Source organism: Colossoma macropomum, unplaced genomic scaffold (genome assembly GCF_904425465.1).
Source record: "Colossoma macropomum unplaced genomic scaffold, Colossoma_macropomum, whole genome shotgun sequence".
Classification (NCBI taxonomy): domain Eukaryota; kingdom Metazoa; phylum Chordata; class Actinopteri; order Characiformes; family Serrasalmidae; genus Colossoma; species Colossoma macropomum.
Window position 1 is genome coordinate 27,211,217 of NW_023494786.1, and position 23,934 is coordinate 27,235,150.

At 38.2% G+C, this 23,934-nt stretch overlaps 1 protein-coding gene across 1 annotated transcript in view; it reads right to left on the reverse strand.

Moving 5' to 3' along the window:
* The window catches only part of rxfp2b (relaxin family peptide receptor 2b), a 104,692-nt gene that overhangs the window by 19,032 nt on the left and 61,726 nt on the right, over window positions 1-23,934 (reverse strand). The window contains 7 exon segments of the mRNA XM_036565254.1: window positions 11,015-11,244; window positions 16,649-16,720; window positions 17,265-17,287; window positions 17,289-17,337; window positions 19,906-19,977; window positions 20,076-20,147; window positions 22,861-22,932. Coding sequence (XP_036421147.1) covers window positions 11,015-11,244; window positions 16,649-16,720; window positions 17,265-17,287; window positions 17,289-17,337; window positions 19,906-19,977; window positions 20,076-20,147; window positions 22,861-22,932 — 590 coding nt within the window.

The following is a 23,934-nucleotide window of genomic DNA, read 5'->3' on the forward strand; positions in this document are numbered from 1 at the left end:
ATGTTAAGTTAAAGAGATTTGTTTTTAACTCTTTTTTAGAAGTGAACTCTGAGCTTGACTGTCTAATAAAAGATGAATTGAGTTCCACAGTTTAGAAGCAGAATAACTGAACGAGCCTCTCCATGTTTCTCTCTAGTTACAGAAGGTATTTGCAGAAGGTGAGTATCTGCAGATCTAAGATCACGTGCTGGAACATAAACGGTTACATTCTGTAATGTAAGCGGTGCTTTATGGTCATTTAGAGCCTTAAAAACTAGTTGCAGAACTTTAAAATTTATCCTGGCAGATACAGGTAGCCAGTGCAGTTCTTTTAAAACAGGACTGATTGAGCTCTCTTGTTTGTTTTTGCGCCTTATTCAAAAAGCTGTCCAGGCTGAGTCCTTATAACTTGAATGGGCGAAGCTGTAGGCTTATAATCCTATAGTGTAATAAGTAAATGTGTTGTTTTTGGGACATCACAAAAACTATACATTCAAAACAGCTTGTTTTTGGCAGCTTTGTTTTTTTTATCATATATGGCCTGTGTGTGAAGAGTGAGTGCCACATTTTGAAGCTCTTTACATACAACATTGAAGTCTAGTTTTCCATGATATGAGCACTTTATATGCTAGTTTTAGGCCACTATGTTCCTTTAAGCATCTCTCACACATACCTCAAGTGTGCCCAAGACAAGTGGAGAAATTCTGGTGAAAGTGCAGATCCTAAACTTTCAATAGACACCACATTTGTTTGTAAGTTGAACAGCGGATATGCTACTGTTTAAATATTATGAAAAGTTTTGTGTCTTGTTTTGCAGAATCTTTTTTTTTTTCATTGCTTGACATTAAAACAAAAGTTAGAAGTGCATATTTGAATTTGGCAATGCAGAAACTAAACTGAAGGTAAATATAAATTAGTATGTAACTACATAATTATGTATTTAATTATTTTAATTCCAAAGTTATTTACATACATGATATAAGTAATATATATATATATATATATATATATATATATATAATTGAAGACTTTCGTTCTAAAATGCACTACAGGCCACTTCCAGGAATTTTCTGTTTTCATGATTAGGAGTGGGCTTTACACATACACTAAATATCAATGCTATATTATGATTAATATCACTTTAATTAGACATACAAAAAATGTGTTTTCTGTTATTCCATTGTTATTCTTTTCAAAATGGAAATACAGCATATTCTCTAGTTTCTCTAGACTCCTAAAGGTTACAAAGGACAGAAACAAGATAATAGAATGAACCCAGCAGTGGTTTGTCCTGTTTAACAGTGAAGCTTGTAATGGGTGCGTGTACAATAAAAGACTGCTGAGGGTTGGCTGTGTGCTGCCAAGGAAGCACCCATGACAGCAATACATAGAGCTGCATGTCATCAATCTCTTATTGTTGTTGATAATCCTTCCTCTGTGGGTAAACTATAAACATCAAGCAGTGAAATTACATCTCGTAATTTTTAGATCATTTTGCCTGCTGGAGACATGCTTTGTCCTTGGGCACGGTAGGACAAACTGAATGCGCTACAATTAGGTGACTGATAAACTATGACGCATTGGTCTCCTCAGGCCATTCACAACATGGAAAGACAGCTAATGTACAGAACGGAAATTACTAGAATTATAACTGTCAATCAGACTTACAGGCAACTTCATTAGCTACACCTACCTCATAACAACACTCATTGTCCAACAGACGTCTGAAGTCAGTATCATGCCCGTATTTTGAACTTTAAGCAGGTCTAAGCTGTTTTTTTTTTTTATAAAGACATACGTTATTTCCATAAACAATCTGAAAGTTTTACTTGTCAGACCACCACACAGGTTTCCACTGAGTATCAGTCCATTTTAAATGAGCTTGAGCCCAGAGAAGTAGGCAGCATTTCTAGACACTTGACATATGGCTTCCACTATGCATAGTACAGTCTTAACTTACATTTGTGGATGGGCAACAAACATGGTCTAATGGAATGGTTTGTCAAAGTTGGCTCATGGTGAAGCCATATGTCAACAGTGTCCAGAAATGCTGCTGATTTCTCTGGGTCAAGCTCATCTAATATGGACTGATACACAATGCAAACGTGATTTATGGTCTGATGAGTCTTCTGAATATCTCACTTTGTGAAAAAACAGAAATGTTCCAAAGCTGATACATTTTGCCATTCGGACATTTTTCTTTGTAATGTTGCTGGACCCTCTGAATTAGGAGGTTGTTAAAGAGACGAGATATGAGTATTGCTACATGTAAGCTAACACTGATGTAGACTGAATTGACATCATATGATTGGCAACCTTAACAAAATTCCCCCCACACAACCCAGCAAGCTTTGCCGAATGCAGTTTAGGCAGTTGGTGTTGTTCTATAACAGCTTTGAAGTTTGACAATAGACTTACCTTCATGCAACATCATTTTACTGCATAGGAGGGGAGTTTACAAATATGTAGCATAATTCTTATTTTGTCTGCTAAACGTATTAGCAGACAGCATAAAACATATTAGCTTTGGTACATTTTAGTTTAACACAGGACGCGGACAACTGTGATTTTTGAAAATGCAATTCATTTTTGCCAGAGAGAAACACGGCTTATCATCAAATATTATCAAATGTCATCATCCATCCATCATCTAAACCACTTATCCTTCTGGGTCGCGGTGGGGTGCTGGAGCCTATCCCAGCTGTCATTGGGCGGAAGGCAGGATACACCCTGGACAGGTCGCCAGTCCATCACAGGGCAGACAGACACATTCACACACTCACTCACACCTAGGGGTAATTCAGCATGTCCAATTGGCCTGATTGCATGTTTTTGGACCATGGGAGGAAACCGGAGTACCCGGAGGAAACCCACGCAGACACGGGGAGAACAGGCAAACTCCACGCAGAAATGACCCTGGCCGCCCGGCCGGGAATCGAACCCAGGCCATTCTTGCTGTGAGGCGACAGCGCTACCCACTGCGCCACCGTGCCGCCCCAAATGTCATCAAAATCATTAAAAGATTTAGGAAATCTGGAAAAATCTCTGTGCATAAAAAGGCCAAAAAGCACAAGTCAATGCCCATAACATTCAACCCTCAGACAGCAATGCATTAAAAGCTGGCTTGCTTCTGTGATGAATATCATCTGAGCCAAACAAAAGAACCATCCAAACTCTTTTTTTTTTTGAAGGTGGGTTTATAGGTGTACTTTCTAGTTCTATGGAACCTTTTCACACCTGTCAGTTTTTGAAGCAGGCAAGTAATTATGTTTTCTGGTTTAACATGTACCACAGTCAGCAGGTAACTGTACAGCGTGGCATATTTGCAATTAAAAAAAATATATTTGTGAAGATAAAAAATAATGGTTCTCAATGATACCTCAACCTGCTGGCACATAATTAACTGAGGATAACAGATTGTGTGTAGAAGATGAGTCCCCCCTTACCATGTGATGTGACAACTGTTAACTCTCTTTAGCCCATCAGGAAAAGCAGCATTCGTCCCTCACTCTTCGCTCATACCTCCTCCTCAGACAGGAAAATCAATCAGTTTAATATGCGATACTGCAAAACGACTGCATGACTGTGTGTGTGACCTTTCCTGGTGAATGAACTTCAATTGAGTTCAATCTGTTCAATGAAATTTCCATATAGAATGTCATATTTGTATTTTTCCATTTTCTAAATTTCATATATTACTTCAAATGCTGCAGACATTAAATGTGATAAATAACCCATTACAAATTTGCCTAAATTCATGTTGACCATGAGGTGTGCTAGATCGAGATATGATGAAGTCCCATGTACGGCAGTTGACCGCTCCACTTATTTCAAATAAACTGGATATGCTGTTACCTGCTCACAAAAAACAACAGAAATAGCTGCCTGGAAATGTGAAAGGGGAAAAATAAAGATTATAGTCTATCTGGATACTTTGCTAGCAACCTTTCTCCCTGTTCTTCAATGGTCAGGACCCCAAAAGGACCACGACAGAACAGGTATTATTGGGTGGTGGATCACTATCAGCACTGCAGTGAGACTGGCGGGTGGAGGCGTGTTAGTGTGCATTGCGCTGGCACGACTGGATCAGTTTGGTGAAGTCACGCTTTGTTACAAAATGGCTAGCAAAGTTTAACGAACTCCAACCTATTAAAACTCTAAACTAAAACTCGCCTACAGGCTGCCAGCAGAGTTAAGCTCAGGGCACTGCAATGGCCATAGTGAAAGCTTGATCAGCGAGACCTTTTAGTGACATGAACTAATACCTTGGATCTCTGATCTCTTTTATCCTTCTGGTAGAGTCAGCCAACTGCCACTCTTAAAAGCCCTGGAACTGAATAGCTTGATAGCCCAAGCTGCCATGTATCCAAACAAGGTTCTCCAGGCTTTTGAAGGAAAAACCTTCTCAATATAACTATCTATGTAGTTATTCTGACTTATTCTGATTCCCACAATAAAATGTGTGGGGAACAGATTTTATTTAATTTTTTTATGAATAATCATCTCCTTTTCCTTTTTTGATCGCTTCTTAACTGTTTGTAGTGCCAGGAGTGTTACTGTTCATACGCCCTGTGTAAAAGCATTGGCACCTATTTCAGAAAGAAATGAGGCCAAAGACTTGAAAAAGAGGGGTGAATTCGATTTGGGCCATTGATCCCGATAGAGGATGAGAGGTGGTGGACCTGGAATGCTGAGAAGATTATAGATTTTCTGTCATGCTTCGTGGACCCTGTGACAGCTGGATGTCAACCAGGAGAATGTCGACTATAGGACATCCCTAGATATTGGGAGAGAGCGAGAGAGAGAGAGAGAGAGAGAGAGAGAGAGAGAGAGAGAGAGAGAAGAATGAGAAAGGGAGGAAGAAAGAGAAATAGAAAGGTAGAGAGACAGAGAGAAAGAGTGTGAGAGAGAGAGAGGGAGAGACAGAGAGAGAGAGAGAGACAGAGATAGAGACAGAGACAGAGAGAGGAACAAAGAAGAACAAAGAGAGAGAAACAGAGAGAAAGTAAGGACAAGAGAAGGATAAAAAAAAGAATGAAGCCAGAGAGAGAGAGAGAAGAATGAGAAAGGAAGGAAGAGAGGATGAGAGAGAGACAGAGAAAGGGAGAAGAGATAAAAAGAGACAAAGAGCAAAAGAGAGAGTAAATGATAGAGAGAGATAGAGAGAGGTATAAATATATATATATATATATATATATATATATATATAGAGAGAGAGAGAGAGAGAGAGAGAGAGAGGGGGGGGGGATGGGAAGAAGAGAAAGAGTGAGAAAACACAGAAAGGGAGAGGAAAGCAAAAGAGACAAAAAGAGCGAAAGAGAGAGTGAAAGCATAAAAGAGATAGAAACAGGTAGACAGAGATAAGATAGATCTACATAATGCAAAGAACCTATTGGCTGATAGAGAATGTGAAGGTTTTTTAATCCTTTAAAATGTTCTTCGTGCTTATACAGCTCATTTACAGGAGTGGTTCTTCTGCAGTGTTGCTCAAAGAAGCATTTTTGGAAGGTCTTATTTTTTTTGAGAATGTGTTTGAAAAAAAATAATGCATTAAAAATGTGGGCACAATTGTAAAGCAGAATTAGGCCAAGTGTTTGTGCCACACTTCTGACAGCTAAACATGCAACATGCCCCCAAGCCACACGCTAAGGCTTATGGCACGCCCTCCAACGAAGGGACTGCTTATGTTGTTGTCACTACTGTTGGAACAAAACCTTGTATCTCCACAGTGAGAACTTCATAGGAAAAGGCAAAAACATACTTTACTTTTATTGTAAGTCAATGTAATCAGACTTTTCTCCCAAGTCATTTTGGGCCATTCATCATGAAATTTACATACAATGTAAAAGGCAACAGTTACTTTCAAATTATGTCAAAAACTGAAAAATGACAGAAATGGAGATACAAGGTTTTGCTCTGACAGCAGCAATATGACATGTTATTTGTGATGTTCTGTATTTGGGGTGTTTGTATTTGATGTTTGTGTGTGTGGGGGAGGGGGGTCACCATTGGGGTGAAGTGTGTGGTTAGTGGTGACCTCCTTTAATAAAGAGCACTTCTTGCAGAGGATCACGGCCACCCCTGTGTCTTACTCTCTGCTTACGCCACAATATGTCTAAAACGTTGTAGACAACTTATTTCCTATGAAATCAAGGGGATTAATAGGGGATTTTTGCTGCAATAACAGCCTCTACTCTTCTGGGAACGCTTTACATTAGATGTTGGAGCAATGCTGTGAGGATTTGATTGCATTCAGCCAGAAGAGCATTAGTGAGGTCAGGTATCAATGTTGGATGGATCACTGCGACTCACTACAACTGATGGATCTATCACTCCAGAGAACACAGCTCCACTTGGCATTGTGACCTTATGCTCATGTATGGCCTCTCCAGAGCATCCCATTGTATTAACAATGCTTTTCTATGGAGATTATACAACCAGTGTGTGTGACTGGTCACTGAATTCACTAGGTGTCTGAATACTTTTGAACATACAGTGCAATTTTTAGCTCCCAATATCTTCAGTCCTTTTCTGAAGGCCTAGAAGGCCCCAAAGGTTCTGCTCTGAATAAGACTGGCATTAGAACCCTGGACAAAGCTATATTTCTTTTACGGACGTGGAATGAGAATGAGTTCAGTATGCAGCATCTGTGGTGCCACGTAGTGAATTTTTTTATCACGCATGCTTTCACGAACATTTTAACAATGTTTTAAATAAACGAAATACATCTAAAAGTACTTCAGAAAACTGAAATGAATGTGCACGAACAGGATTCCCACAGCAGACCCAAAGTAGCAGAATCCAAGGCTTTAAGACTTAACAAAGTTTAATTGGGCTAGTGAACTCTCGTCAGCTTGTCAGCCATGTCTCACTTCAGTGTGAGTGGATCAGCTCTCTCTCTTGGGCCTCCCAACTCCCAGCTCACAAAAACAAGACCGAACTTTCTTAAGGCCTATTAAAACCAAAGACTTTTTCAGAAGAAAAAGAAACAACGGATGTGATTTTTAACGTAGAGGAACCTTCACATATAGTTTGATGTGGTTTTTTAAACACTTGAAAAATGGGGAAAGACGGAAGAGGAAAAAGAAATGCATTCCTTGAGTAGCAGCAGTGGTGTAGGTGTTCAACACTGGGGGGGGGTTGTTCACACTGCTCATAAACCCCCCCCCACCCACCCATAAAATGATAAGCTATGCTAAATATGATAATTCAACATCAAAAAACATTTTTACCTTGAAAATGTATACAGATTCAACAAATGCTCATTTTTTACTGTCAGTGTAAATCCCTCAAAGGTACGACAGCACTTTTAAGATCCAATTTTGTACCTTAAATAAGTCTTTCTTTGTGGAAAAGTATGTATTTCATAATCTAATGTTTTAAAACAGAGCAGTAAAATAAAAGCCTGGAGACAAGACGAGGTGTGTGGAGTCAGTACAACCTAGAAAGTATATTTTTTATTAATTTGGTACAATTATGGTACAATTGTGCTCCCTGACTAAAGGTACTGATGTACCCTTGAGGGTACCACCCCAGTGACAAGAGGGGTACTCAGCTCACAATTTCCATTGTCTGAAATGTCATTAAGAAACAGCACTTAAGGGAAACTGTGAAGGTCGAGGTCAGATCTGGGAGACCAGGAAAACTCTCAGACTCCTTGTATGCTGGCCAAAAAGCACAGGACCAGCAAAAAAGTTCAGCTGACCGAGGAGTGATGGTGCACCGTTCTACTGTGCAGCATTGCTTTCACAAAACACGATGTGCATGGCACAATCATTAGAAGCAAACCTTACCTGCAACCTCATCACAAAAGTCAATGTCTGAACTATGCAAAATAACATCTAGAAAATCCAGAGGAATTTTGGAAACAAGTGATACAGACTTATGAAGTAAAGACAGACGTTTTCACTGGAGGTATGTTTGGAAAAAAAGGAGCAACATTTGATGAAAGGAACACCTTGCCAACTGTTAAGAATGGAGGTTATGTCTAGGTAATTATCTATTATGATTTGGGAGTTGTGTGGCAGTCCGTGGCACAGGAACCATTGCATGGGTAGATGGAAAAATAATTTCTACTAAATATCAGCAAATTCTGGAATCAAACATGACATAGTCAGTCAAGGAAACTAAAGCTGAAAAGAGGTCAGCTTCTATAAGAGGACAATGATCCAATGATCTTCACCAGCAACAGCAATGGAATCTTAGGTGTCATTACAAGCACTTTATTATGATAAAGTATCATAATGATAATGCAATATACTTTTATTTATTACAATATACATCTAGCTTTACTATGTAAGCTTTATCTCAGTTATCTGCTCAGTTTACATCACTTTTAAACATCTTGTCATTCCCAAACCCTCGAAATATCAAGCTAGCTCGGTCTGCTACAATGAACGCCCATGAAATATAACTGTACTGGCTATGCATTAATCATGTGCAAGGATGTAATGACGTGATGAAAAATATGATAATCTATGGATTTAAACCATACTCGACTAAAAATGTATTTTAAAATTATATTTTGCCAAATTTAACAGCCAAAACTAATCACAACACACAGTTAAAAAGAAACGAGGATGCAACAATTGGTAGTTATTGGGTGGGACAATTTGTTCAGCTCTGAACACTGGACAGAAGCTCTGATTGGTCAGCCTGATTTTAATGTATCTGCAGAAAGCAGAAAATCGAGCTGAAAGATTAATATGAAAAATTAATATGTGTCTTCTTTATTGGTCTGATAACATTGCCACTCCCACTGATCACAACCTCCCTACTGGATCCAAAAGTAAACCACAGCCTCACATTCAAAATACAGTGTTGTTGAAATTTTGAAACACTGTCCACTCACTGTCCACTCTATTAGACACACAAAAACTCCAGCAGCACTGCTGAGTCTGATCCACTTAGACCAGCACAACACACACTAACACACCACCACCATGTCAGTGTTACTGCAGTGCTGAGAATGATCCACCACCCACCTGCTCTGTGAGGGTCCATGGGGGTCCTGACCACTGAAGAACAGGGTAAAAGGGGGCTAACAAAGTATGCAGAGAAACAGATGGACTACAGTCTGTAATTGTAGAACTACAAAGTGCACCTATATAGTAAGTGGAGCTGATAAAATGGACAATGAGTGTAGAAACAAGGAGGTAGTAAGAACAACATACAGTGCCTTTCACAAATATTGGCACCCCTGGTAAACATGAGCAAAACAGTCAGTAAAAACATTCTGTATTGCTTATCATTTTGATCTTTCATTCAAAACATTAACAAAAATCTAATTTATTTGAAGTACGTTGAAAATAAAAACTATATGTTATCAGGAAATAAACATTTTTCTTAAATCTGCGTGTGCCACAGTTATTGGCACCCCTTCATTTAATACTGTGTGCAGCCTCCCTTTGCAAATATAACAGCTCTGAGTTTTCTCCTATAATGCTTAGAGACTGGAGAACAGATGGCAAGGGCTCTGAGACCACCCCTCCCTACAGAAGTTCTCCAGATCCTTTAGATTCCGAGGTTCATACTGTGGAATCTCTTCAGCTCATCCCAAAGGTTTTCTATGGGGTTTAGTTCAGGTTACTGGGGTGGCCATGGCAAAACTTTGATTCTGTGGTCAGTGAACCATTTTTGTGTTGATTTTGAGGCATGCTTTGGATCACTGTTTTGCTGGAAGATCCAAACTATGGCCCAGTTCAGGCTTCCTGACTGAGGCAGTCAGCCTTTGATTTTATTTCTGCTGTTACTCGATGGAGTCTGTGATACCAAGTATCAGAATAAACTGTCCAGGGCCTTTGGAAGAAAAACAATACTACGCCCACGTACTAGTCCCATACTTCACACGAGGGTTATCTTTGCGTGTACGCCAAACTCATCTCTGGTCTGTCTTTGATGTACATCATAGCTGTTTTCCTTGGCCCTTCTCATAGTGATGGATGACTGAGGGAATTTGGCCTGTGTTTCTTCTCATATATATTCCATGGTGAATCAGGAAGTCATGGCTGACCACTTAAGTGTTCCTAGTCACTCCATATTTTAAAACCATAAAATATGAATAGGAATATACTTCAGTTCGATTTTACTCTTAAGAGTTTGTAGGGGTGCCAAGAACCGTGGCACACATAGATTTAAGAAAAGTATTTATTTAATTCAAGATTTTCATTTTTTCTTTCAATCATTATGTGTTAAAAGTTTTTTGCTAATATTCTGAATTACAAATCAAAAGAATAAGTAATTAAGAATATTTCTTACAGCTCATTTTGCTCATGATTACCAGGTTTGCCAATATTTGTGGAGGGCACTCTATATAGTCTAAAACTACACTGAAAATCTGGGATTTTTTCATTTATATATGGGATTAAAATAAAATTTTAAAGTTGTAATGACAAACTTTAAATATAAAATATAATGTATAAAATTAGAAAGGAATGCAAAACAGAAGCATGTTTACTAATGATTATAGACCTGTATTTAACTATAACTGCAACTAATGCTTATTTATATATTTAGCTATTAGCATTGAATATTTAACACTGTACACAATATTTTATGAAAAAAAAAAAACTCCATTCTGGAGAATTAAACACTAGTATTGTGTTGTCAATCCAACTAATTAATAAGATTTGTGCCAACTATTTTTTATGAATGATGTTCCTGATTTAATTAATTAGTTGCTGCAGCACTATTGAGCACAATATGACATAAAAGGACATGGCAACATTTTAAAGAACGTAGTTATGATTTTGGTGACATAACAATTTTCCAACTTTTTGAGTTGACAAGGATCAAGAACAGATCATATGCATGTTTGGATGGTTCTCGGAAACTCGGGAATTTCCACGTTTACAAAAAGAGAATGAACACGAATAGCCAGCACAATCTCTGATACCATGTGAACACAGATGCTGCTCTGAAATGATGACACTACAATTTTCCAGCAATTTACGAGCTGACAAGGACCGTCAAAGCACACCAGAAGGACTGTAAGAAAGACAGCTGGTCATGTTGAAAGTGCACCTCTGGTACTCACAGCACAAAACCTTGATACAGATGGCGTGCAGCTTGTTTTCGGCACGGATGAGGGTTCGCATGCCGATGACAAAGAGGTTCCCGAAGCAGGTGATGAAGGCCATCACCCACACGGACACGCGCAGGATCACACTCGCCAGCAGGTCCTCGAAGGAAGAGAGGCCATCGGAGTTGGGCTTGCACTTCCGCACATGTGGCGCATATGAGCAGTACTGGAACTTCTTGAAGTATCTGGGAAATGTTGAAAAGACAGTTAATATTAAGTGCCTTTGGTATAATCAGCCTTTGATGACCCTCATTTATTAAAGTTGTGTAGAAACGAGTGGAGATTAGAGCAGAAATGACATCCAAAATGAAACCGTCGTACAATATATTGCACAAATAAACATCTAACAATGTGGAAATGAACACCCACGTACTAGTCCCATATTTACATATGACTTGCAAATGACATATGCACCAATTTACCTTCATATGCACATAATTTACATAAAATATAGCCTAATTCAAGCTGGTGTGAGACAACGAAAGTAATGCATTCATCATGCAATAAAATGAAAGCTTGAGCCTCTGGTTGTTCTGAACAAACCCTGCTGGTCATAGAGTTCTCTATAAAGTGCAAGTGCAGGAGATTTTTAGCACTTGCACCTCTTTAGGATTGTGTGTCGTGTGCATTTCTATATTTATTTTTTTATTTCTCAGTGAAAAAAAAGTAAAAATAATCTGCATTTACAAATGTCATGTTGACAGTGTGCTAGAACAGTTGTTCTAGTATATTTTTCTGGTCCTGGATAGTCAGTGTTCCACATATTTTAGTGTTATCCCTGCTTTCAACACACCTGATTGAGTATCAGCTAATTAACAAGCCCTTCATGAGTTGAAATGGGTGTATTAAAGAAAAGAAAACACTAAAATGTGCAAAGCAAGGGGGCTGCAGGGCCAGGAGTGGGGAAATCTGAATAAGACAAATCAGCCTTACATCAAAAGAACAAAGAAATTACTTCTGTTTTTTTTTTGAAAACAAAAAAATGCATTGTGTTAAAATGTCATGATAAATGGACCAATAAAAATGGTCCAAAATATGTATATGTAGCCACTTTAGATGTTTAAAGAATCCTATTTTAAATTGCCCTTGAGTTGCATAATGTAAAGCAACTCATTTGAAACTCAGCCGCAACAATTGACAGCGTCTCAATTTTGTTTCATGAAACAGCCAATCAAAATGGTGATAACACATCACATGTTAATGTTGAAATGAATTATGTAATTTCAAACGACTGATTTCACAGAATCAGTGCACAAGAACATAAAACGGAAAATGGTTTACTGGAGGGTTGAAAAGGAGATCTTATTGGTTGGCTTTGCATTTTGTCAGTTATCCAAGCCATGACGACAAATGTGTTTCTCAAACCTGATTTCCATTACCAACTGGTTTCACCAGTCAGCTAACAGCTAGCAGCTGTTTAAAGAGCTGTTTGTTTCACCTTTTACTCTTTTTAAGCCCGACATTATTGCAAACCCAAGAGACCGTCAGTCCCTTCCATTCTTATGTCTCCCGACAACAAACTGGACTAAGATACCTCAGATTACAACTGTGAGAGGTGATCGTGGGACTTCACTGACTCAGACATACAGCTAAACAGGCTAGCATTAGCATGCTATATGTGCTTGTATGGGGCACACTTGTATAAAGATTATGATAAAACTCATAACTTAGGAAGAATTTCAACTGTCCAGTACTCCTGCTACCTAATCCTTTACAGTCCTATGCAAAAGTTGGAACACCCCAGTTAAAATTCTATTTTGTTGAACAAATCCTCCACAGGGATGTGGAGGATAAATATCTTAAATATGGCCAAAAGGATACAGGGATACAAGTTTTTCCCATTATGTTAAATTTTGCATTAAAATGAACAGAACAATGTTCTTTGTAGAGGACGTCAACTTATTTTTCACTTATTTTGCCCACGACTGTATACACTATAATACTTTTCATATTAAGCCCACAAAACAAGACTTTTCTGATAACACCAACATTATGGTTCAGTCTGATTTGTTCTTCAGATGTCAGTTATCCACCCAGGAGTCTGCAGTCTTTCTGGTTTGATTTAATAGGCTACCAAATCTACCAATTTATTAGGGAACAAGAATTCTTGTGCATGCAATGTTCATCACTAGTTCTACATTTATTGTTATAACTAACATCATATCACTATCATAGATGATATTAATAATAAATTCCTAACAGAGAGGTTTTTAAGTTGTTACAAAATTATGCTCATATACACATGAGTACATATACGCCAAATCTAAACTGATGACAAAATTGTTGGTGAAATTTAAGTTAAACTTAAAATGTAATTGTATGCAACTTTAATGAATAAGGGCCATTGTGTCTGTACGGCTTACACTGGACTTAAATGCAGTGCTGTTGACCCCATTTACATCTGGTTGTTTCATGCAATACTTTGCGAATTGTAGATCCTAATACTGAAGCCACATGAACAGATCAGGTGTAAATGCAGCAAAGTCATCACATACAGTACTAGTAAAAGTTTGGAAACATCTGACTGAATGATTGTTTTTCATAATCTCTATTAAAGACATTTACATTACTGAAGGATAAAAGTGAGAAACCAACTATTACTCATTTTTGTCACTATAAAAAAAAAGTATCTCCATTTTTTGTGACTTTTCTGCGTAATTTGAGCTCAGAAGATGCGCTTTACATTGTGTGTAGATTTCATGATGAATGGACCAACAGAAATGCTCCAAAATTGCATGAAATAAAATCTCTTTACTCTCTTCTGGAGCTACTTATTTTTCTTTGGACAGTGACAATATATTTAAAAAAAAAACTTTCAGTAACTAAACATAAAGTCAATTTTTTTGCAATATTTTGTGTGTAGTTTTCTTTCAGATCTTAAGCAAAAGTGGAGTTTTTTTTCAGTTTTGGACTGGAAATTAGGTTAAAATATGATCTTTTTGAACCTTTCCAAACTGGCTTTTGTACAATGCATAGCACTGAGACAGCACTTTCACGAGTTCTTAATGATCTCCTCCTGTCTACGGATTCCGGTGCCATCATTATTCTGCTCCTCTTAGATCTAAGTGCTGCATTTGAAACCATTAATCATGACATACTCACCTCCTGCCTTTCAGCTATTGGCATTACTGACACTGCCTTTGCCTGGTTCAGATTCTATACCACTAATAGACATCACTTTGTTGCCTTTGGTAAACATAACTCTGCTATCAGTGCTGTTACACAAGGCGTCCCCCAGGGGTTAGTCCGTGGCCCTCTATGTATCATCTATATTTTACCCCTCAGTCAGATTATCGACTGTCATGGACTTTGTTTTCACTGTTATGCTGATGACATTCAGATCTACGTCTTCACCAACACCAACGCTAACCTGCCACCCCCCTGCACATCTTGTGCTCAAGATCTCAGACAATGGATGCAGAGTAACTTTCTAAAACTAAACACTGATAAAACTGGAGTTCTACTCATTGGCCTTAAGTCTGTCATTGCAAATTCCACTGACTTAAAGTTAAACTTGGACGGTGTGACTGTAAGACCTTCAACTGCAGCATCATACATCCCTCCGGCTCCAAATCACCCAAGGACTCCATTTCCCAGAACCCCTGGGAGATCACGTGACTGTAGAACCTACGCAATCCACCAATCACTGCTCTCAATCACTTGAATACTGATCTGTTACACCAGCTCTGTTTGTCATATGACTAGTCCTAGTTTAGTTTATAAGCCTGGGCTTTAGACTACATTCTTTGCGAGGTACTGTATCTCACTGTAGAGCATTTTCTGTGGGCTATTTTGTCTCATTGTGAACTTGTCTGTGTTTCTGGACTGTCTAACTTTGCCTTTTTTTTGCCTGATCACATCTTTCTGTATTTTGTCTTTTTTGGATTTGACCTACGTCTGTTTACCGACTACGAGTATTGTCAAAACCCTTTACAAGTAAAGCCTCATTTCTTGGTTTTACCACAAGCATCTGGCTGGTTCTGTCACGTTACATGCAGTCTGTAACCTAAGTGTACTTTTTGATTCTGTCCTTTCATTCAAACGTTATCATAAGGCTTTGTTAAAAAAACAGCTTTTTTCCATCTCCGCAATGCTGCTCATCTTCACCCCCTTGCTCTCCATGAAAACACAAGCTTTTATATCACCCTGCTTAGACTACTGCAACTCCCTTACAAAACTATCTGCCCTCTTCAGTGTTTACAAAACTCAGCTGCTGGAATCCTCTCTCACTCTAAAAGATCAGCTAATATCACCACAATTCTATATCAGTTCCACTGATTACCTGTCCTGCTTTGTATACAGTTTAAAGTCCTCCTGCTAAACTCTGCATGGTCTGGCCCCAGCTTATTTAGCTGATCTCCTGGACCGTTACTGCCCTGACCAAACAATAACAATTATTATTATTATTATTATTATTATTATTATTATAACTAAATAAAAGGTGACAGGTGCTCTCTGACCTTTGCACAGCACTGTATAAATAGTGAAGGTGATGCCTTTGTATAAATACAGGGAGATACACTCAAAAGAGGCCCAGAATATTCTGTAATAACTCTCTCTAGGACGAAGCAATCTGAACGAAACAATGTGCAATGTGCCCCTCTGTATCTCTGAGCTTCGAACAAGCCAGGATGCCCCTGCGTAAGAGCAATGAGGTAGGCGCCGGACTGCCGTTGCGACGTTTAACCTCTCTAATGCTTGCTGATATGTTCAGGAACATGGAGCGCCGCATCGAAATGTGTCTGGCAGAAAATGGAAATCACTTCCAGCATTGCATGTAGTGCAATCGATTACACATACGTCAAGGTATGTCGTGTATTTTTTGCTTCAGATTGCTTCATCCTAACGGGAGTTACAACAGAATATTCGGGGCCTCTTTTGAGTGCATCTTCCTTGATTAATTGTAAAAAACTGTATTTTTATCCAGCCCGTGTAAAGCTTCTTCAGGCCTGTTGGGAAAAGATCTTAGATGGTTACTCATAAAAGTGCTTAGAAGAAGAGTGTGTAAAGCTGCATCAGAAGAAATGAACATAATTTGACTTGTTGAACACTTTTTGGGTCATTGCATAATTCTTTATGGGTTATTTCTTGATGTTGATGTCTTCACTTTTATTCTATTTTATTCGTTTATTCTAAAGTGAGGAAAATAGTAAGAATAAGGAAACTCGTCTTTCAAACTTTTAGGTGTCTAAACTTTGGCCTACACTCTTAAAACAGATGTGTTAAAAAATCATCACGTTCTGTCTCTAACTAGACTCATCAGTGTGCTCAGCTGGAGACAATACATTTTGTGTTGCTTTGTGTTACAAAACATGTTAAAAAGTTCTGTGCCCAGTAAAAGATAACACATTTTCTACAAAGAATGTGTTACATCAGGCAACAACACGACACAAAAAGTGTTACAACAGGCAACACAAGTGTGTTGTTAATTAACAATCATTTTTTTAGAGTGCAGTACTGCAAATTATAAAAAAAAATAAAAAAGTTGTGCGTAATATTGTAAGAGACGTCTAAGTACTAATGAGGCAGTGTCATTTTGTACCAACAGAGGACTTGTCGAGATTAGAAAAAGCAGAATCAGATATCTACATGTAGGAGAGGTTCTTCATAGGCTGGAACATGCGAGTTTGGATGTCTGGGATTTCCACACCCTCCAGGCCCCTGTGGAAGAGAGCAGAGTGACTGTCTTTTTCACTGCCTGGCTAGCAGCTCTGAACTGCAGTGCACTATGGACTTCACTGGCACAGAGCCTGGTCACTGGCACAGAGCCTGGCCTGCTGTTTCTCTTTATTGGTCAGTCTGCCAGCACAGAGACTGAAATGGCACAAAACCATATTTCATTTTTATTTTCCGGCACTAATTACAATGTATTGAACATCTTGGAATCTCAGAAAATGGTAAATTTACAGGAGATGAAAAGAAATGTTCTTCACATCTGTTGATGCAATTTTGGACCATTTCTATTGGTCCATTCGTCATTAAATGTTCACACAGCATAAAGGGTAGCTGGCATTTTCAAATCACGTAAAAACTGGAAAGGAGATAGGAGGTTTTCTTATGATTGGGACAATATGGAGAACACTAGATGACAGTGACATCAGAAACATAGGTTGGTATGCATTCATAGCACTGTTGAATGTTCCTGATTAGAAATCAAGCTGCATTTTTAAATCTCATTAGAAAAAGAGAGGAATAGTTTACTTACAGTGACTGGAGTTGAGTGAGGGAGATCAAACTGGCTCAGATGGATGTTGTTTAGTGGGTTCTGGGACAGATTCCTGCAAATGAGAAGGTTCACAATGGATGGTGTAGTACAAAATGTGGTGCAAGAGCCAGAATCTCCACAAGCTAGACCCTGAGTAAGCAGCAGTAGCCTTAGAATAAAGTCAGCAGTATACTTCAAATGATAAAAGAGCTAAATAAAATCAGTCTAGAGCTGAACGTGCTGTTGTATATACCCTTAAAAAGAACTAGGAGCTACAGCTAGGAGCCTGCTAGAAGCCCACTTTATGTGGTGGACTAGTTGTAATTAAGGGGAGGTCACAGTAAAGAATTAATCACAGTCGGGGGTGGGGGTCTCTCAGAATGAATCATATGGTGATTAGAATCAGTTACAGTTGGTGGGAGGTCTCAGAAGAAACCATACAGTAATTACGACCAATCTCAGTCAGGGCAGGTCTCAACACAAACAACACATCACATTCGTGGGTGTGTGTGTGTGTGAGTGTGTGTGTGTGTAGGGGGGGACGGTTCTCAGAATGAACAACATGGTAATTAGGTCATTTATGATAACTATATTTTGCACAAATGGCTTGTAACACAGTGCACATCTAGTTGCTCTCTGCATTTGTGTAACTGGAAATCACAACTGGTGCGTTTGAATTCTTCCTCTGAGCTCATCAATTTTACTGTGTGTCAGGCTGTAGAATATGGTGGGTTTTCTTAATGCATAATAATTATTATAAAGACATAAATAAGTCATTAAATATATGCTATAATGTGGCAACAAATAAATAATATAAATAGTATAAAATAAATATAAATAAAATGAATACTACAGTAAGTTTTTTTTTTAATTTATTTCTGAAAAGATTATGAACTTGCATAAGGAGCATCAAAAGAAGTTTCTAGAAACACGAAGTAGAGGTCTGCGCAGGACTGTTTTTTCAGTCCTGCTCCCGCCCGCTCCCGCAGAAAATCGGAATCATTTCTCTGCTTCCGCCCGCAACCAAAACAATTTGACCCACTCCCGCCTGCACAGTCCAATATCTGACAAAGTCTATTCACAAACACATCATTCTCTGCTGAAATAACACAGGAGTCATGGTCATCAGGCTCACTGTGAAGTAACTTCACCAAACGCCATTTATTCCCAGTGAACACAGAGCAGGAATTAAACCACAGAGAGGTTATTTTTGGTGTTTTGCTGGGCAGCTGTGGCCGTCAGACTGAAGGCTCCGCCATCTGTTTGACGCCTGATTCACACATGCTGCCTCTGCGTGGCTGAAGTGAGTGAAGTAGCAGTGCGAGCGCTACAGCTGCAACGCGCTGGCCTTTCACACACACAGCGTTTGGGCTGCGGAGCAGCGAGGAAGGTACACAGACATTCCTGTTTCCAGATGGATAAATGGTCACTTCAGTAACTCTGCTCAGCAAAAATATAATTTATAAATGTACACAGTATATTTGTTTACGGTGTTCTGACTTCTGATTATGAAAAAAGTTTCAAGCCTGGTGAACCAACTGGGAAATCTGTCTGCAGCACAGAATGTTTAACTAGTATTTCATCATGAATTACATAGAAATCGCCTCTTTAAGTTTCTTCTGTTTGTCATTTATTTTCATCGGCCCCGGGTCTATTCTCTAAACACAGCGGCGCTTCAGTGCAGGCCGCATTGCACGCGCAGCCTGTGTGAAAGCGCTGACCACTAACACAGGCACCGAAATGAAAAGCAAGACTTTCCGCGTCCCTCACGCCACACAGATGCAGTATGTGAGAATTTGCATGTTGTTCACGTGATCAGTTGCTCGAGAATGACTTCATTCATTTTAACTGGTTTACTGTTATATTGTTTATACACGTTTTAGTGATCGTTCTACTTTATTTAGGCTATTCATTCATTTGTGGGATTTCTCTATATGTGTGCTCCCACCCCCTCCCACAGTCCAAAAACATGCAGTCAGGCTGATTGGACATGCTGAATTGCCCCTAGGTGTGAGTGAGTGTGTGACTGTGTATGTCTGTCTGTCTGCCCTGCGATGGACTGGCGACCTGTCCAGGGTGTATCCTGCCTTCCGCCCAATGACAGCTGGGATAGGCTCCAGCACCCCACCGCGACCCAGAAGGATAAGCGGTTTAGATGTATGTATGTATGTTCTCCCACCCGCTCCCGCCTGAAGGGATCTAATTTCCACCCGCTCCCGCCAGCAACACTGAAAATTACTCCTGCGCCGCAAGATATTGTGTCGGGTCCCGCGGGTCCTGCAGGAATCCACGGAAGTGCAGATCTCTAACATAAAGTCTTATGGACTGTAAGTAAATTTGTACTTGGGAAAAAGTGGATTGTGAGAAGCAGAAAATGTAACTAACTTTCCTTGAAAAACTGAAAATGAGTCTCCTGTAACGAACAGAAGTTGTAGTAAAGGTGGTGAACACACTAAATACTGAACACTGAAAAAAATGTGATGTTATGTTTGTAGTTCTAGAGGCTTTTGTGTAGTTGTCTGGTAAATATATGTTTTCTGCCTTTTTCCTGAGGCTGAAAAATTAATAACTTGTTCTTAATGGCCCCAGTCTAGTTCTTCTTACTGCTTGTAACTTTTCGAAGTAAGAATAAAAAACTCACAGTATCTGCAGAGACTGCAGACCCCTGAATATGTTGACGGGTAAGTCCTTTATCTGATTCCTGGAGAGGTCCCTGCAGAAACCAATGCACATACGGATCATTAAGGGAAGCCTGCTTTGGCTCGTGTATGAGCATTTCTGCAGAAAGCCAGATGTTGTGCTAGCACTTACAGCTCTCCCAGCACACGCAGCGCTTGGAAAGTGTTCTCGGGAAGAACCTTAATCCGATTAGCCCGCAGTGATCTAGGAATAAAACCAGAGTGAAAGGCTGTAAAATCATCATCTTTTAACGAGAAGCTACTTTGAGCTATTATTAACTATGCAGTCTTATGAGATACTGTATGTAGATCTACAGAGATCAGTAGCAGCATTCAGGTTGTGAAAAGCAATATGGAGGAGCTAATACTCTTTTACCGTCTCTAAAGAGAGTAGACACTGTGCTCTATCAGAACTTTTTATATTGTTTGTAATCTGGATCTGTTATCTATGAAGTAATGCACTGTCAAAAGTTTGGGGACATCGAGATTTTCAGAATATATTTATTTGTATGTTTTTGTGTCAGTCATGCATAAATTATTTGTGTATTTATCCCCCTTAAATGTAATCTTCCAGGTGTGTAAACCATCTGTCCGTCATGAAAGGGTTTCAGTATGTGCTTTTAACAATAGTTTAAAAAAAACTCAAATCATTAGGATTGGAATGAATACTAACCATTTTGGTTGCAGGTACATGTATAAAATGATTCTGTTATGATGCTACTACACCATAAACTTATAGCTTTTATGCAATTTTAAGGAAGCTGAAAAAACAAATAAATAAAAAGAATTGTTAAATGTGTCCAGAATGACAAACAAAGGCGTAAATGACCAATGAAACTGTTTAACATTGAGAATGAAGTTTTAAAATGAATATCTAGAATGCTTTATAGAATGAACTATACTACAGTACTACATTATTGTAACATAATAATACACTATGTTATCACTTTAATATTACAATACTGTAAAAAAAGAGGTTTTAACTTATAAAATTCAGTATCTGGGCTGCCTTAAAGTTATATGAACTTTAAATAATAAGCTGATAGGGCATAAACAGATTCTTATTTTATTAACTAACAATTCCAAGTTCAATCAACTCAAAATTTTAAGGCAGCCTGAACACTAACATTTTTAAAGGGTAAAGATGGTTAAAAATGGTGTCCAGCTTATAGCATTTTAACCTACACTACATAAGGTATTATTGAATAAAATAACAGCAATCCTTAGTATTTGATTACGTCCTCAGGAAGACCACGTCGCCATGTTGGTAGACCAGCAACTCTGACTGTGCTCTGATCCAGCTGGTCTCATTATTATTACTTCAGCTACAACCCTGCAGGTGGACAAAAACTAGCTGCCCAGAATTATTAAGTAAAAGATGATGATATAAATACAAGCTCCAGAAAACGCTGCTAGGAGAACATTAGCCAGGTTGGTGGACTGGGTCCGAATAGCCTGGAAAAAAAACATGCATTACTTTTAATGTAAGTCAATGGAACCGGACTTTTGGGCTGTTTCTTTTGGTCCATTCGTCACGAAATTTACACACAATGTAAAGAACAACAGGCATCTTCAAATTATGCCAAAAACTGAAAAATGACAAAAATGGAGATACAAGTTTTCTTCCAACAGCAGCAATAAGCTAATCCTAGACATGTATTATTGCTCTAAGATGTTTGATAAATAAGGGCCTTTTTCTAGTCATAATGTGTTTTAATTATAATAATACTATAATAATCATGTATTGCTTCTCATATCATCATATGATAATATCCAACAGCCATACAGAACATCTCAATTTAAGTTTATGCCCTGCATCCCCACTTTACACATACAACAATTATCAATGCTATATTATGATTAATACCACCTTTGTTAGAGATATGAAAATGTACTTTTGTGACAAAGTCTGTTCTACATCAGCCGCTATTCTCTTAAACCGTTTTTTTTTCTTCATTATTTTTTTATACTTGAGTGAGTTTAAATATAGATACTGTTTAAATATAGAAACTATTACTATGACTCAAGTGTAACTGTTGGCTTGATAACTTCCACTTTCAATTAAGGAAAAATTTTACAAAGTATTCAAATTTTCACTTTATACAGTTTCTCTACACATTTTCAGCCATCTATGACAAACATAGCCTGAAATATCATGTAAATACTTGACATGTAAAAGCATTACATTACAGTTAGAACTGTAATATTGTTAAAGTAAATTTGGTATATTTTTGTCCTTATTTTCCTGTATTAGCAGACTAAAATAACCAATATTGGATGATATACAAATATTTGGTATCAGTATCTCTACAAACTAATAGTCGAAAGCATCACCACAGATGACACACATAAGGATCTACTTTCTCTTTTATTGTTCTGGACTTGAATACAGCTCCGTCCTCCAGCGTCCAGCATTTCCTGGCACAGTATGCCTTGTTTTTGAGCTTACTTATGAGAAATGCTTGATTGCTGCTCTGAGCATCCTACTGTCCAGTGAGAGATGATGCAAAACCATGACCTGTTTTCTGCACTGGTTGCAGATAAATTACACAATTTTTCCTTAATTTAAGGTCAGAAATGTAACTTCTTGTCCAAACAAAGCCAATGTGGAGTCATAACTCATTGCTGTCCAAGGTTATGTAGCCACAACAGTGACCCCTTTTCATTTTTTATATCAGTCTCAGTGATTCATGACATAACAAACCTTATTATAAATTGCTGTTTTTTTTTGCTTCTCTATAATTAAGTTTCAGATCCATCAGAAACATAGGAAAATACTCTCTCTCTTTCTCTCTGGTTCTTCCCTCCTCCTTGAAGGCCACCATAAGCCTTATTGCACTTTCCTCCTTCCCCTCACGCTCCTTCAGTTTTCTATTATATGGCTGTTTGCCTTTTTTTGTGTTTTGCCTTTTACTCACAGCACAGTGAGCTCATCACAGGAGAGCAGGGTAGAGTAGTTCAGCTTCTGAAGCTGGTTCCCTTCAAAGTCCCTTAAAAAAATGAGAAAAAAACTTATTCATTCATAGATAAGATAAGATAAGATAAGATAAGATAAGATAACCCTTTATTAGTCCCATAACAGAGGAAATTCACAACACCACAGCAGAAAAGACACAGCAGGCACTCGAGAAAAGAACTAACAAGAAAAGAATTAACAAAGTAATAAATCTTGATATTTACTTAACAATAATCTTAATAATATAAGATAAAAAACAAACTCTATCCTTCACAGAAACTCTAAACCATTATAAATAAAAAAGTTAACCTAAATCAGAAACAATAACGCCTGTTCCTGTGTCTATATATGAGTGAAAGGTGGTATCTGGTGTCGCTGAGTTTTCTATGGGTGATTTGGGGTGGGAGGGGGAGGTGAAACAGCATATTACCGGTCAATATTATTTTTCTGACCTGCTGATGTGCACACTGTAAAACTCACTACACATCTTAATGAAATAATTAAAGTTAATACAACTTAAATACTACAGAACTCAACTCGACAATGGATTGTTCAGATAGTAACTCAGTCATTTTAAGTATGATTGTTTTTTTTCAGCATATTTTAAGTTAAGGTCACTTTATTTAAATGTATTATAGTCACTAATTTTTTTTTAAACTTGACTTTACAGGCAAATACAAACAGGCCAATAATGGGCTGTTTTTAAAGACTGTTGAAAATTTTGTGTGGCTTTATGTGATAGACAGCATAAATGTTTACATTTAAATGATTTGGACGTTCATGCTTTTTTAATAACTTTATTTTGATGATTTCAGACTCAAAGATTCCATCAAAAAGGATCTTTGAGTTGAATACATTTATTGCAATTTAGTTTAGACTCTCAGCTTTACTCGATAAATGTTTGGTCAATGCAACCTTCTCGAGTAAAATTCACATCATTCCTATTGGCTCTTAGTACCATTTATTTACATATTGGGTGTGTCTCTTCAACATCTGTGTGTTGTCGTTCTCCCCAGCCTACCTCCCCTTGTGACAG